This window comes from Pelobates fuscus, chromosome 4, assembly GCF_036172605.1.
Source record: "Pelobates fuscus isolate aPelFus1 chromosome 4, aPelFus1.pri, whole genome shotgun sequence".
NCBI lineage: Eukaryota > Metazoa > Chordata > Amphibia > Anura > Pelobatidae > Pelobates > Pelobates fuscus.
In genome coordinates this window covers 99,758,661-99,775,760 of record NC_086320.1, presented here as the reverse complement: position 1 = coordinate 99,775,760, position 17,100 = coordinate 99,758,661, and the positions used below count along the sequence as shown (strand labels likewise).

General features: G+C 42.6%; 1 protein-coding gene across 1 annotated transcript in view; it reads right to left on the bottom strand.

The window, feature by feature from the left end:
• Window positions 1-17,100, bottom strand: part of PRKDC (protein kinase, DNA-activated, catalytic subunit) — a 167,699-nt gene that overhangs the window by 97,891 nt on the left and 52,708 nt on the right. The window contains exons 21-25 of the mRNA XM_063451401.1: window positions 12,807-12,966; window positions 12,238-12,344; window positions 5,341-5,431; window positions 4,087-4,250; window positions 743-895 (exon numbers count right to left, since the gene is read on the bottom strand). Of these exons, the coding sequence (XP_063307471.1) occupies window positions 743-895; window positions 4,087-4,250; window positions 5,341-5,431; window positions 12,238-12,344; window positions 12,807-12,966 (675 nt within the window). The remainder of the gene's footprint in view (window positions 1-742; window positions 896-4,086; window positions 4,251-5,340; window positions 5,432-12,237; window positions 12,345-12,806; window positions 12,967-17,100) is intronic.

Sequence of the window (17,100 nt, the reverse complement as noted above, 5' to 3'; positions counted from 1 at the left end):
TTTCTATTGTTCATTATTTAATTTTTCATTTTTATGATTATCTATTATTTTTCATTATTTAATTTGCATCAGACTGTATCATCTATATTTGTCATTATATTAAGTATACTTTTATTGATATTTACAAAGATGCTCTTAGATTCAGTTATAACCATGTACTCCATTTTTCATATTATTTTGGTGTTTTCTATACCTTTTTACAGGTTTTACGGCTCCATTACACGTGAGTGTCCATTTTATAGTTTTTGCCTACACTTGCTCCATAGTTGTACATACTTTACCATATACGATTTGTATTTGTTTATTTTTTATGAGGATACCCCCTATTACACCTATAATTCAAAGAATTACCTCTGCACTTAATCCATAGGCAGGGATTATTCCGCCCAGGTGCATACACTGGAGCTGTATTGAAGCTCCAGAAAACTGTGAGTGCACATCTTTTATCTTACATATCACAACTACAATTTTAAAATACTACTCTATTATTTCTTCTCTGGTTCTTTCCACATATACCTTGTCAAAGATTACTGAAGCGCTGCACCTACCCCGCAGTTTTTATCAAATTTTCTATTGTGCCCCCTCCTACTAATATAAATTACATTCAATTGTATAACTGATCTGTATCCAGGAGCCATTTGAACAAACTTTACTAACAAACTGTATTATTATAACAGACTAGAAATGAGAACAGCAATTGTGTGGATTGTATATGTTAGGTCAAAGCACATCTGACACATACCTGATCTACATCACATGCCAACTGCAGTAATACAGGAAACACACGCTTGTACAATTTATACATTGGAGTTGAGTCAGTATTGGTGTTTGGCATCTGAGATGCTTTTCCCAACATAAATGCAACCATGCTGTGCAGAAGTTCACATGCTGCAACCTAAAGCCCATGAAAAGAAACAAGTACATTAAAAAAAAATTATACATTCTGCTTTTATAGTACAAACCAGGTAAATGTAAACAGTGGGAAAAAAAAACTAACATAGTCGGCAAAACCGAAAAAGAGGAGCAAGAATTATGCTTAAAGTAACACTACAGGGTCAGGAACACAAACGGTGTTTAAAAACACCATCTAATCCCCCATGCCACCCCCTAAATCCCCTAAATATAGTAAAATCTTACTTTTATTCTAATCTACTGCTGCTGGCACTGCCCCTGATCTGCCTGCAAATCTGCCCTGATCATCAGAAGTGGTGTTCAAAGCCAATCACAATTCTTTCTCAAAGGGACTGAGACTTTCAAGGAGGCAGATCAGGGGCAGAGCCAGCACAAGCCAAACACAGCCCTGGCCAATCAGCATCTCCTCATAGAGGTGTATTGAATCAATGAATCTCTATGAGGAAAATGCAGTGTCTGCATGCAGAGGGCATGCAAAAAGCCTGAAGAGAATGATTATACTCATCAGAACAAATACAGTAAGCTAGTGACTATGGTGTCCCTTTAATGAATATTTGTATTACTTTTTGCATTGCACATAAGTTGCATTAACTAAATCCATTTTTCCATCAGGCATGTGAAATATTACTCATGATAATGAATTATAAATACATATATTTGCATTCTGCCTTTGTGTCTATAGAATATGCAATATTCTACAGCCTTTGAAAAGGTAGTTGCAAGGTATTTAACATATATACATGCCTATTTTTTTGCATTTCAGGCTTTACAAATTCTCAAAGGGCCTCTATTACAGCTCACATGGACACATATTGGGGAAATACTATAGTAGAAGTATTCCACTGAGTTCAAATCTTAGTAGTATTCTTTTAAGAAAACCTCAGACAAAATTTCATTTAAGGAATTCTGGACTCCTCTGCCTGCATTGGTAGCCAGATCAAGGAAATAGTAAATTCATTTACAAAGAGTAGAAATGTGTTAATTATGTATCCTAAATAGATCACCACCCAGTGAAGCAGCAAACTGATTTTTAATTCAGGTCTGCTTTCTGGTATTAAACTAAAATAAATAATTGAAGAAAAGAATACACAGTAAAAAATATTCTAAAATTGAAATGGGAAAGTCTTATTTAGTGAAGGAAATTATACAGTATATCTGAGTAACTTGCTACAAGTTAGATTTCTTTATAATTATATCACAGAGTCTGCAAACACTATAGGCATGGCCCTGAATAAGTCTGGATGTTAACAGGATTTTAATTCAACAATTTTATTAAAAGGGATTAGAGCACCTTACTCTATCAATCCAAGTTTAGGCAGTCAACTTAGTTCAGTAACATTTATATTTGAGATGCTTATAGTCTTTTTCTGAATGCAGATGATATAATTAAAAAGATACAATCCAGAAGGATATTTAGGACCCTCCCCCCCAAAAAATATATATAGTTATATATACACACACACACATTTTTCTAGAGACACAAAATTATTTTTAGTCAAAACAAATTTAGAGAAACCTCTTCAAAACCAAATTTAGGGGGGCGGGGCCTGACCGCCATGCTCACCGGTCGCATGCTACAGAGGCTCCTGCTGACTTCAACCTAAAACGGCAGAAATCATGAACTCACCACAGATAACGGGGACGATAAGTCCACTGCTGTGCACGGGAACTGGTGGGCGCCACCGCGGACTCAGAGATCGGCAGTTTCGGGAGCCCTATGGCACGAAACATCGGGGCCTGCGGCCTACACGGGCTAGTCGCGGGGCGGACGGCCGCTTCCCTGCTTGCGAGCCTGACTGTTGCACCAGGATCCTGTGATGTGTCTCACAGGATCCGTTTCCCCCCCTTGGGTTGGGGGGGTTATCCCGGTCCTCACTGGTGGGAGCCAACTCTCTGCAGGTGCACATACAAATCATGCGTGGCGCCGGAGTAAATGCGCCCTGCCTGTAATACGGCGGACTTTAAGCCCACACCGGGCGCAACTACACTCATCACTCACAGGCAGCACTGCAGATGGAAGTAGATCACCGTTAACTGGGGACTAAACTGGAGGGCTCCCTCATCACTCCCCTGCAGCAACCAAGGCCTATCAAGCCTCCATACCCTATGGTTGGGCCTGGTCTCCACGACAGCCTTCCTGGGCCTTGAGCCCTTGAGTACACCTCTAAAACCATAGCCCAACACCTGGACTGACCACACTTCCCAGGCATACTGTTGCCAGCCATCCATGGAACCGGAACCGAGGGCACAGATGGTTGGCTCATGCAGAGCCCGGGGCTGGCTGTGTGGCTAACGCCGGACCCACCCTCATAATGGGACTCAGCTAACTCTCTAACCAGGTCGGAGGCAGGGTAACCACAAGCCTGGGAGATTAAACATGTCTGACAGCTTACTGCATCCAGCAGCCCGACGGAGCAGGAACCGGGGAACGGAGTGACTCACTTAAGAAAACCCAGTGGAGTTTATTAGCTGTATTTGTCAGCCTACATGCTTACTTTTACGTTATAACTGATCTAAGCTTTATCTCTTGAACATTCACAGTTCAGATATGTACCATATAGTTGTGTAGTGACTCCCAGCTCATCAACTGACAAGCCCTGTATATTATCCTGACACAGTGTGTGAATCACATAGATTGTATTAGATAAGTGCAAGGGTGCCTGCCAATGTTTAATAACTGATCAATAACTGAATATGTTACTAAGGCAGGTTGTTAACAAACCGAGGTACGCTGTCGCAGCGCACTAAGCCCCTCACAATTCTATCCTATGTCAGAACACGCAATGGGTTGCCGTTTAAGGGTCGCTCACCCACTCATGGACGCATGTCGCTTTGCACACATATAGCGCAGCATCACCTTAAACCAAACGTTAATTTAATCTGAGTTAAACCACTGCTACACGCTTCAGCCTATTGTTCATATGCAATATCTACCCTGCACGGTACCGAACTGCCTGAAATCTTCTATTTAGTAACGCGGTTTTACCTTAACATACTTTTCATATTTAGCATGATAATATAACAAAATTTGTACTGTTTAATTGCATGCCATATCAACTTACTGTTCAAGATAAGCCTGCAGTCGCTGTTGTGGCACTGCAAGATCAAATGTTTGTTTTCACATGCACAAGAAAAATAAAGAATAATAAATAAATAAAAAAATTTGTTATTTACTTTTGTCTGTCTGTCACTAGCAGAGAGTGCCAGTTCTGTGACACGAGGGAGAAATGTGTCCAAGTAGATGACTGGTTTTTGATCAACAAATGGCACAGCAAAATTCAGTCTTTTCTCGGTGTCCCATGAAACATGATTCTTTATCATTTCCTCAGTAGATTCAGCTGTAGAATCAAAAGCAATGACAAGCATTTATCATACAACATGCAACAGTCCTCTGATAGGGTTATGGTGCATTAAACACAAAATGATTTAATTGTCTGCCTTCTAAAATGTAAATAAATTTTATTCATATATTTACTTTTAGCAGAGAAACAAAAATAAAGAAAACTGATAATTAGTTTGACTGAGATTAACATACATTTCCACAGAGACAACCTACTTACCATGTTTAATTGGCTGTTAAACATGGTAAAATATATGGGGTAACAATTCATAAAATTAAAAAGCAAAACTGTATTAAGTACGGATCTGTCAGAATACGGTAAAATCCTAACTTGCAAGGATTAGGCCAATACCTATCGAGAAAAAGAAATTATTAAGGGAACAAAAAGGCATTTGATAAGTCCTTAGAAAGGCAGGGCTTTATTAACCCCTTAAGGACCAAACTTCTGGAATAAAAGGGAATCATGACATGTCACAAATGTCATGTGTCCTTAAGGGGTTAAAGAGGCAGACACCAGGATGCATTTGAAAGTCAGCTAGTAACTAGCCATGGTCAGGATACCAGAAATTTAAACTAAGCATGGTCAGGGAATTTAGAAAATGGTGCAGTCAAAACCAATCCTAGTCAAGACCAAGAAACTTGGAACATAGACAGAGGACCTTCTAAAAGGCTATTAGAATCATTAAATGACACGAAGTCCCACATCGCTTGGTTGTAAACAGTGCTAGTTATTTGCCTGATTCCATCAATGTCAAAACATCTGTAGGCTACTGTACAGAATACACAGAATCAGGCTATTGGCATCGAATATCTGCATAATATGCCAGTATGTGACTTCAGCTAAGGAGATCTCAAAAACCTACCATGGTGAACCTCACATACAGGTATCTATAGAAATACACAGGTTCCTTATAAAAAGTGCATGTGTTCTAAATCTTCAATGACCCTTTAATTAAATGCAAAATGATGAGGGTCCACACTTCAGCTACCAACTGTAATTTAGGAAATATTAATCCAATAACAGCTGGTGGTCTCCACTTTGTTTCTACTTCATTGTACACGTGCAAAGGTCCAATGAGAATGATTACCTGTCACCAAACTGCGATTGATTTGTCCTCCAAGCGAGCCAAGTATTCGGATTACTCTATTCCTAACAGCTGCCAAGGATGATTCTTCCTTCTAAAAAAGAATTGACACTTACCAGATTTTACTAATTACATGACGTAAAGTCATGATTTTGTAAAGGACACGGAGGCGAGTATTAGGCTTATCTCTTTCTTTTATTCCTCAGCAGCAAAGAAAGCTATGGTGTTTATTTGTAGAAAAAAGAAACATGCATAACTACCCTCACAGGGTTAACATTACATCATCATCTCCTAACCAATAGGAACAGTCCTTATCTGATATCCTTTCATGCAACCTCCTCCTCTTCCTCTTTCCTGATGGTGCCGAAGCTAAAATTCACCAGTAGGGATTAACCACTAACTTTTTATAAACCAAACACATAAACAAAGGTTGACAACTGAATTCTTGACATTGAATTCTTCCATAAGAAACCAAAGGATCTTCCGGAACTGATCCTCCTAAACTGCGAGATCAATCGCCATCCACCATGGGTATTCGTAGATTTTCAGTCTGGAAAAGACAAGAAAAACAATGGTAAAACGTGTCCTCGCCAACTATTTTCGTTTTAGTCTTTTTTAGAAACTTGAGTTGTTTATGTAATCATTCTTATGTAGTTGACGACTTTGTACGCCTGGAGATGTTGAATGAGACTCCCGTGGGGGTAAAGGAGCGTACATCAAAATCCAGTGCTCTAACATTGGACACTCTCTTGCAAGAGATCAGACAAAGGAGCATGGTCAGTTTCACTGACAGTTGTTTAAGCGTGAGTGTTTCGTTTTGTGGCCAAGATTCCAAAAGTTTCAGGACTGAATTGACATCCCACAGTGACGTGTATCGGGGTCGTGGTGGCCGAGCAAACCGAATTCCCCGTAGGAGACGGCATACTAGTAGTTGTTGACCCATCGGGGTTCCATCTATTCCTCGATGTCCAGCTGAAATCACCGATCTGTAGACATTGATAGTTCGGTAGGCTAAGCCTTGATTATACAGGTTGGTAAGGAAGCGTAACAGGTAATTTACAGGAGCACGTACGGGATCCACCTGTTGTTCCATGCACCAACTACTCCATCCGTTCCAGGCATAGAGGTAAGAGCGTCTAGTTCCGGGCACCCAAGCTCCTGCCAATAACTCGATAGTTTCTTGTGGAACATCTGGTACAATCCAGGGTCCCCTGAAAGGAGCCATGCTAAAAGTTTGATTTGCCCCTGGGCCAGAAGGGGGTGTGGGTTGCCCTCTGGGTCCGATAAAAGGAACAAGGCATCCGGAAGCAATCTCTGGAAGTCTATGGACATCTCCATGAGTGTTGGGAACCACAGTTGAGCTGTCCAAGCCGGTGTTAAGAGGACCAGTGACGCTTGAGTATGTCTGAGATGCACCAATGTTCGAGCTATGATGGAGAATGGAGGAAAGGCATACAAACGGCTGTTTGGCCATTGTTGGGGAAAAGCGTCCGCTGCCAGTGCGTCTGGGTCTGGTCTCCAGCTGAAGAATGTTGGTAGTTGGGAGTTCAACGGAGATGCGAATAGGTCGATCTGCACACACTGCGGTCTAGCCGCCAGTCGCTGGCGTCGTGCAGATGTCTGGAATGCCAGTCCGCTACTACGTTGGACATGCCTGGGATGTATTCCGCTTGGACTGAAATATTGCGATCCAGGCAGTGTTGCCAGAACTCCTTGGCCAGGTCTGCCAATATATTTGATTTCGTGCCACCGAGGTGGTTGATGTACCGGACCGTTGAAATGTTGTCCATTCGTAGGACAATGGAGCAGTTGGTTGTGCTCCCGAGGAGGCTCTTCAGGCGAATGATCCCGCCATGAGTTCCAAACCGTTGATGTGTAAGTTTTTCTCTGAGCACGACCAGATTCCTCCGGTGGAGGTAGGCCCGCAACGCGCTCCCCAACCTTGCGTGCTCGCATCGGACTCTATGATGAAATCCGGGGCAGTCCCGAAGATTGCCCTTCCGTTCCATGCCTCCATATGTTGCAGCTACCATGTGAGCTCCTGCTTGGCCGCGAAGTCGAGTGGCACAGAATCGGAGTATGAGTGCCCTGAGCGTAGCTGTGCGGCTTTTAGTCGTTATAGGGCCCTGTAGTGCAGTGGCCCCGGGAAGATTGCCTGGATGGAGGCTGAGAGGAGTCTGATTATTCTGGCTAGTTGTCGTAGAGTTAACACTGGTCTTGCGAGCGTTCTGCGGATCTCTTTTTTGATGCATTTGACCTTCTCTGTCGGTAGGCTGAGTGTCCCGGTCATTGCGTCTATGTGGAAACCTAGGAATTCCATGTTTTGGGACGGGTAAGTAACGATTTTTCCCAATTGATGACAAATCCCAAATTTTGTAGTAATGTCAATGCCCATGATAGGTGTTGTCGGAGTTGATGGGCCTCGTGTGCCATGATCAGCATATCGTCCAGATAAATGATCAGTCGTACGCCTCTGCTGCTTAACAAGGCGACCACTGGCTTCAGCAGCTTGGTGAAGCACCAAGGGGCCGATGAGACATGATGAGGCATCGGAATCTCCACGTCGCCTTTTCCCATTGGAATTGGAGCAGGTGGTGGCACTCTTCCGCAATAGGGATTGTGAGATAGGCATCTTGTAGGTCCAGTTTGACCATCCAGTCCCCTAATCTGAGTAGGTCTCGCAGGCAGTGGTACCGTACAAATGCGTTTAGTGGCCGTAAGTTTATGACTGGGTGTACTCCGCCCTCTTCTTGGGCACCAGGAAAAGGTTGCTCATGAATCCAGGAGAGGGTGAGGGGACCTGGTATATGGCTCACTAAGCCCTTGTCTTGTGCTGAGAATGTTATTCGGTGTGGCATGGATGTTTGGACAGGGGGGTCGTACAAACTCTATGTGATAACCCACGACGGTATTGAGGACCCATATGTTTGTTGTCAGTTGTTGCCAGGTCTCTATAAAGCGTAACTATAAAGTCTGCCCCCCACAGTCGGTATACCCGGGGAAGGGAAATGTAAGACACTCACCATAAGGTCGTCGGCTGTATGAGTTGCCTCTGGGTCTTCGAGGTTGCCATGGTCTGGCCCTGACCGGAAAAAAGGGTGAGGGCGCTCTATTCTCTGGAGGCTGAAATCTAGCTGTGGCGGGACCTCTGTATCCCCGGTAAGAACCGCAGGAAGAACGGCCGGGAAGACGGCCCCGGTGTCTGCCGGCCCCACCAAAAACTCTGGGGGAGAACACTCGTTTTATGTTAGTCTGTGCCTTGTCTAGGGCCGTAAATGTGCTCACGTAAGTGCCGAGTTCCTTAACAAAGTTGTCTCCGAACAGGAGACCTTTGGCTTGCGGTCCCGGTTCGGTGAGGGCCATGTTAACGAGCTTGGGCTCGATTTTCATTAATATAGTTTTGCGCCTTTCGGTGGCCAGCGCAGCGTTTGTGTTGCCAATGAGGCATATAGATCTCTGTGCCCTGCCTCTAATGGCTAATAAATCAAGAGGTGTTCCCTAATTTAAGGCCGCTTCGACCAGTTCAAAAATCTTGGCACTAGGGCCTAGTGTATCCAGCACTTTATCTTGGCAGTGGCGTAGGGAATAATCAAGTCCCTTTTTTGCTTTCCAGCCAGATTTTCCCAGGAATTGTGCTATTTTTGGGTCTATGTCTGGCGTGGCGCAGGCCATATCGGACACTGTTGGGCGTGGGCATTCCGCCCGCAGTTTTTGTCTGGTGGCTTTATCCAAGGGCTTACGGATTCTGGTCGCTATGTACCGTGCCACATGATCGGTCGGGTACCACTCAGCCGACCTAGGGTTCTGTAAAGTATCAGGGTCGAACAGAGGTTCGCCCTAGGGGTCCAGAATAGCTGATGTATCCGCGGTGTCATACAAGGGGTTGGTTGGATTGCGTAGTGGACTACGGCCCGGGGAGGAACCCTCCCATTCGCTTGAGTCGACTTCATCGGACTCGTTCGAAACCTCCTCAGCACATTGTGGGTTTTGCTCATGGCTTTACGGCCCTTTCTGCGTAAAGGAGCCTCCTCTGCGGCCCTGGCGTGAGTTATTATGGGGTTGGATGCCTTAATGGCATTCGAAATGGAGTGTGATAAATTGTCAGACATAACCCCCATAGCGGTATAAATCGCTTGGGTGACTGACTTTGACATGGTGGCGTCCAGGAGCGAGTGGAACTCTTCCGAGTCCAGGTGCTCTAGAGGGGTCGCCACGTCCCCTTGCAGGGTTAGGGCTTCAGACACAGTGGGTCTGTGCTGGGCTTTGGTATCCCCTTTATCACTGGGGCCAGGGGCAGAGTATTCATTAGGGGTCTGCATCTTGGGACAGCTAAGTGTGACACAGGATTTAATAAGGCAGGTATAGGTACCTTTCTGCAGTAGCAGTGCAGTGGCTGATAAGGCAGGAGACAAGGCAACCGGACAGAAATACAGATTGCACTGTTAGCTTACCGAGTGTTCCCTCAGGAATGGCTTCTGGGAACACTGGTAAGCTGACAGGCAAGCTATCAGACCAATCAGCTCGCGCCCTCCTAGTGGGCTGTGTGAGCTGAGAGGAAAAAAGAGCGGCAAAATTATTGGATCGCCGCCCCTTTAAGATGGATGCGGTCAGGACCACGCATGCGCGCTCGCGAGGGGTTGCGGCGGGGGAACCCTCTGAAGAGAGGAAACCGGCTGATCTCAGAGGGTTCCCTGCGCTGTGTGACCGAGTGGGGAGGGTAATAAACTACCCGGCGGCATTCACGGAGCCGGTACACCCGCTGGGGGGGGGGGGGGGCAGGGTACCGGCAGGGAAGCACGGATGGGGAACCTCAGGGAGTGTCTGACAGTAGACGAACTGCTCAGAACTTTACAAACATATTCATTGTTTTAAACTTTCTTTAAAACCTTTTGGATCTCTTTGCGGTGTAAAAATTCCCATGGTCTGGCACTTGATTTGTATACGTATTCATTCTAGCTTCTCCTCTGTTAAGTCTATTGATCTAGTTAAAAATAGGGGGGACATCATTTAGGCGTTTTCGTGCAAATAGTGCCCCCCCCCCCCCAAAAAAAACGTAATCAATCAAAATACATATACATATATATCAAGCAAATGAAGTGTAAGAAACAAGGTGTTACTTAGCTGAGGCAGCAGCAAAGAAAGAGAGGAAGAGGAGGAGGTTACATGAAAGGATATCAGATAAGGACTGTTCCTATTGGTTAGGAGATGATGATGTTAACCCTGTGAGGGTAGTTATGCATGTTTCTTTTTTCTACAAATAAACACCTTAGCTTTCTTTGCTGCTGAGGAATAAAAGAAAGAGATAAGCCTAATAAGAGCCTCTGTGTCCTTTAATAAAATTAACATTTATCTACGCAATCATCCTTAACAAGCCTGAGATAGAAAATACATCTTAACACATTGACAATCTCTCTCAGACCACAGTCAATCACCAAACCTCTTCAATTTAATTTAACTTGCGTTGATTTGACTGGGACTAAATGACTGCGGTGAATGAACACAATCCCATGAACAGAGACATAAATACAGATTTAGAAATGTTAAGAAACCATAAGAAACCTTGTGTTCATTTACAGGTATGGTTAAAGAAATGTAGTGGCATCAAGAATTTTCAATTTCATATAAAAAGGGTTACCAGGTAGAAACACGGTCACCAACAAAATTTCAAAGATATTTTACAACATCTCTGGATAACATCACTAGGTGTATTATACACATGATGTTTCCACTTTTTTATCATACTTGTTCCTCATGCTACTATGTTGAAATGCCTCTGTAAATCGTGAAACTAATACTTTTAAGAACACTTGCTTTAATATTATAAAATTATCAGTAAATCTCGGTCAGCTGTCATATAGTTGAGTGAAACGCATAGGAATTTAACAGGCAAATATTAAAGGAATGCTTCAAGCACAAAGCTGAAGTGGTTTTTGGTTCCAGGAGTTCCCTGGCTATTTACGAAATGGTTTTAAAACCGGTGATACATCCCATATTCTCCTGCAGAAAAAGCCAGATGTCTTCATTGAGCTAAGCAGGTCTGATACAGGACTTAGTTCACTGGCTGAGAGTGGTCAGCTGACGCTCTTAGCCAATGTGCATGGACCTGCAAGGAGAATACAGAAGTAGAGGCTGGAGGCGTGAGCAACCTATGTGACCAGGTAAGTTGTCAAACAGTTCTAAGATAGTTTTAAAATTACTACGGGAGGGTGCAATGGCAAATTTGGCACCATAACCACTACAAGAAGTTGTAGTGGTTATGGTACTTGATGTGTTCCTATAGTTTAAAAAGTGCAGCAATCCCGTGAAATGCTTTCAGAAAAATGAGGGGGGGAAAAACAGTAACATGTAGGCATTGATTTACTATTTTTGGATAAGCTTTTGAAATGTAATATTTTTGGATAACTATTGCAGATTACTTTTTCAACATATTAAAATATCAAAACATATATCATATGAAAAAAAATTAATAGCAACTGCTTTTATAACTCCTTGCCAGTATTTGAAAAGATATGGCTCCCACTGACTATTTCAATGAGGCTGACCCCTCATTATCAGCACATATTGCTGCAGCAGGTTACCCTTCTCCTGGTTTCACATTCCCTCCCTTTTTGTCTTACTTCACTTTTTTTCTTTTTATGTATTTAATATATTCATATGTTAAACTGATGATCATGCTACATTAATGCACAAATACGCTGTTTATGCATTTGTTTTTGCTCATTTTTTTAAATAAATCATATAAAAAAAAAATCTAAATATTAAAAATGTTCAACATCTTTTTTCAATATTAAATAATTTTGTAAAAATGTATTAAAAAAATATATACTAGATCATTTGTAAAACGTATCCAAAAATATTAAATCAAGACATCAAGACCTTACTTAATGATTAAACACGTACCACAGACAAGGTCTTCACTTTCTTCAGTTGGCGAATCAGGTATTTGTTGAAACCTTTTTGTGATGCGCGAGAAAGTCGAACAACTTCCATGGCATTCAAAGAGTCATCTGAAAAGCCAATAAGAATGGAACATTAGCAAGTTGTACACTTACAAGGGTACACAACAATCATTACATGTACTGGTTTGTCAAGCGGTACTTCACCTGTGGTGAGATCTCACTAATTTTGCACAACTACAGGCAGAATATGGAGCTTCAAAACTTAGGGAAAACAATCGTAGTAATAAATCCTCTTTAAATTATGGTGGACACGTATATACTAAAAAAGGAACACTTATAAAAAAAAAATGTCTTTTCTTTTTTTTTTTTTTTAAGTATGCCTCAGGGCTTGTTCATTACATCATTGTGTGTAGTATGTTTTTGTTTGTTTGTTTGTTTGGGGTGGTAATAAGTGTTCCAGAATGGCAAAATAGCATTTTGATAAATAGTAAAAAAGAATTTCTAAATTCCATTTCAGGTATGTTGGTCTCAGAACTAAAAAAAAATGTAAATTTGAACATAATCTCTAACCTGTCGATGAAACATTTGTCAAGTACCCATCTAATGATGGAAGAATATCTTTGTAATAAGGCTGCATAACATGACCAGGGATGCGATTCGACCAGTCTTCCAGTGCATCTAAGCCAGCATCAGCAAGGGATGGGCAGCTCAGCCCCAGCTTAAATGCATTCTACAGCAAATGAAACAAAGATCAGAGTTTGAGAATACATAAATAAAGTGTAACAGCACATGATTATATGCTGATTAGTTTGGAGAGAAGAAACAAAGAAAAAACTAACTAAAAATAAAACTGCCCTGAGTACAAAAATAGAAATCCAGAAAAACGTCAGTGCTTTTAGATGAGAAATTGGTAGACTAGACCGGCCAGCTGTTCTTACCTACTTTGAAAATTTATGACCAATCAAGTTTTAGGAAAGTATTTTTTTTTTTTTGTTTGTTCAAATTGTTAATTCTAATTTCCCACGAAGCACTTCGTTTGGCTAAACACTGCAACTTGATCTGTTTATTTGTGTATACCCAGATTGGTGAAATTTTCTAAAGGCATCAGAATCTTTAAGATGCAAAAACATCTAATCTGGAACATTTCTCAAACTCAGATACAGTCAAAGTTTTGCTATGTTAGCCTGAATTTTTCATATCGGTTTTCAATTCATTATAGTAATGTTTAGTGAATCACACCATCTTTGTTGCAACATCATTTCTACTTCTGTTTTGTAACTGGAAGAGACCTATAGATGTTTGTAATACAAAAGGAATCTCTCACAGTCTCTCCCAGAACCAGTGAGTGCTAATTAAATTTATCATTGTTGGAAAGTGCTGAACCTCCAGGGCCGGACTGGCCCACCGGAATACCGGGAAATTTCCCGGTGGGCCGCGGCACCTGGAGCTTGTGTGCTGGCGGCCGGAGGGAGACCTGTGCTGTCTCGTCTCTGCTCTGCTCCCCAGCCCTTGCGCGCTACTTAATGAGACTGGGGCCGGAATAGGACGTCACCGGGAAATTTCCCAATGGGCGGCGGAAACTGGGGTCGGACAGACAGCTGGTGTGCTGGCGGCCAGAAGGAGACCTGTGCTGTCTCTGCTCACCCACGCGCTACTTAATGAGTCTCATTAAGCTGGGCGCTCTGGAGCAGAGCAGAGACAAAACAGCTCCCTATTCACGCCACCAGTCGCCCGCCCTGCAAAACCACCCAGCATGCCGCCCGCCTGCACAATACCCTGGCCGGTCGCCCACAGGACCCCAGGTGTAGCAATAATGTGTGAGGCAGGGTGTGTCTCTGTCATGGTGTGTGTGTGTCTGTGTCATGGTGTGTGTGTGTGTCTGTCTTGGTGTGTCTATGTGTGTGTGTGTGTCATGGCGTGTGTATGTGTGTCTGTCAAGGTGTGTGTATGTGTGTCTGTCAAGGTGTGTGTATGTGTGTCTGTCAAGGTGTGTGTATGTGTGTCTGTCAAGGTGTGTGTATGTGTGTCTGTCAAGGTGTGTGTGTGTGTGTCATGGTATATGTGTGTGTCATTGTGTCATAGTGTGTGTGTGTCTGTGTGTGTTATGGTGTATGTGTGTGTTTAGGTTACCAGATCCCATCCATTGGCAAGGTGTCAGGATTACTGTACGATCCAGCACGTAGAATTGTGTAACACAGAGGACTGATAGGGAACGTATACCGGGCCTTAGAATGGCCAGACTAACGTACCAAAAAATAGTCAGGAATAGCCGAGGTCAGGGACACAGAAAGAGACACAACGATAAGATAAAGCCAGGGGCCAGGGATGCCAGAAAACAGGGAAGTCAAAATCAATGCCGAGGTCAAATAACCAGAATAACCAGAATCAATAACACGCTCTCGGACAACCACAAGGGAAACCACGACAGGGCACTGAGCAAGAGGAGAACTGGGCCTTAATACCCCTCCTGTAGATCTTATTGGCTGTAACCAGCCTTTGACCCCAAAGGCAGTTACCAGGTTCCCATTTGCATGATTGCTGCTCAGCACAAACCCTCCTGTGGATTTGATTGCTGCTCGGCACAACTTTTCCTGTCAAAACAGTAAATTCCATTAACCACAGTTTTATGTGCAAATGAATAGGTGACACAAGTGAGTGGCGCTGAATGAATGTGGGGGCGCTGAATGTAGGTGCTGCACACTGTGCACACCGGAAGCACCTCTAGTGCACTGTGCACACAGGAAGCACCTCTAGTGACCATCTGAGTGACTGTCACTAGAGGTGTCGCTAGGAAGCAATGTAAACACTGCCTTTTCTCTGAAAAGTCGGTGTTTACATTGAAAAGCCTGCAAGGACAAGCTATAGACACCAGAACCACTACATTAAGCTGTGTGTGTGTGTGTGTGCTTGCTAGTGAGTGAGCTTGCTTGCGAGTGTGTGTGCCTGCTAGTGAGTGAGCTTGTGTATTTGTGTATGCTAGTAAGTGAGCTTGTGTGTGTGCATGCTAGTGAGTGAGCGTGTGTGTGTGTGTGTGTGTGTGACTTTAATAGTATACGTGTGTGTGTCATGGTATATGTCTGTGTCGTGTGTCATGGTTTGTGTGTGTGTCTGTCATGGTGTATGTGTGTGTGTGCGTGTGTGTTGTGTGTCATGGTGTATGTGTGTGTGTGTGTGTCTGTCATGGTGTGTGTGTGTGTCTGTCATGGTGTATGTGTGTGTCCGTGTGTGTGTTTAGGTTACGAGACCCATTCCATTGGCAATGAAATAATCTTTTTACTCACCTTTTTGTGAGTGGCACTGAATGAATGTGGAGGCGCTGAATGTAGGTGCTGCACACATAGACAACAGAACCACTACATTAAGCTGTGTGTGTGTGTGCTTGCTAGTGAGTGAGCTTGCTTGTGTGTGTGTGTCTGCTAGTGAGTGAGCTTGTGTGTGTGTGTGTGTGTGTGAATGCTAGTGAGTGAGCATGTGTGTGTGCTTGCTAGTCAGTGAGCTTGTGTGGGTACATGTGTCATTAGTTATAGCTCTAGAAATTGGTGCATACCGCTCATGAATTCTGTCAGATTGTTTTGGAACAGTTTGATAAAGCCCAAGATTCTCCACTGCATATATAACCAGATCCATCTAAAGCGAGGTTTTAGAAGCATATCATCATATCTGTTCCATTGTAGGTGTGGCATTGTATGGAGCATGTGTGTGTCAGTGAACTTGTCTGTAGTGAGCATTTGTGTGACAGTGAGATTGTCTGTAGAAAGCTTGTGCGTGTGAGAGTTTGTCTGTACTATGCTTGTGTGAATACCAATAAGCTTGTCTGTGTGTGTCAGTGAGATTGTCTGTCAGTGAGCCTATGTGTGTGCATCTGAGTTTGTGTTTTTATGTCAATGAGCTTATATATATCGGTGAAATTGTTTGTATATGAAGCTGTGTTTCAATGAGCCTGTGTGTGTCAGTGAGATTGTCTGTGTCTGCATGTGAGTATGCTTACTGTAGAATTAAATGTTTTACTCTGAAATGACCAATATTTGATATTAGAAAAATAAATATATATTTATGTTGTATATGTATATTTATATATATATATATATAAAAGAGAGAGAGAGAGAGAGAGAGAGAGAGAGAGAGATTGTAGCCATATTAGTCTAGTGATGTAGATGTAAAAAAACAGATAAATACGTATCTTGTAATACCTTTTTTATTTGACTAACAGAATTTTTTAATGACAAGCTTTCGGGAGAACCTCCCTTTCTCAAGTCTGAAGCATTTCTGAGCAAGACGACACATAGAATTCAAAGTTGAGTTGTGATACAGGGGTTAAAGCAACATGAGTGTAGATAAGACACAGGTTTGTTAGAAAATAGACACCATTTTTGCAGAGGGTCATAAATATCTTTCTGAAGTGCAGAGTGAGGTGGGAGAGAGGGAGAAGAAAAACATACAAGCAGACAGTGCAGAGGATGGTACACTTTATACATGCACACACACATAAATATGTATATGTGAACGCATATCCCCCCTCACTCTGCTCTTCAGAAAGATATTTATGACCCTCTGCAAAAAATGGTGTCTATTTTCTAACAAACCTGTGTATTATCTACACTCATGTCGCTTTAACCCCTGTATCACAACTCAACTTTGAATTCTATGTGTCGTCTTGCTCAGAAATGCTTCAGACTTGAGAAAGGGAGGTTCTCCCGAAAGCTTGTCATTAAAAAATTCTGTTAGTCCAATAAAAAAGGTATTACAAGATACAAATGTTATCTGTTTTTTACATCTATATATATATAAATAGGTTATGGTGGGGAAAAATTGTGATTGAAAACCCCTTCCACCTGAAGTCTGTGGATAGTTAATACAATGTTAA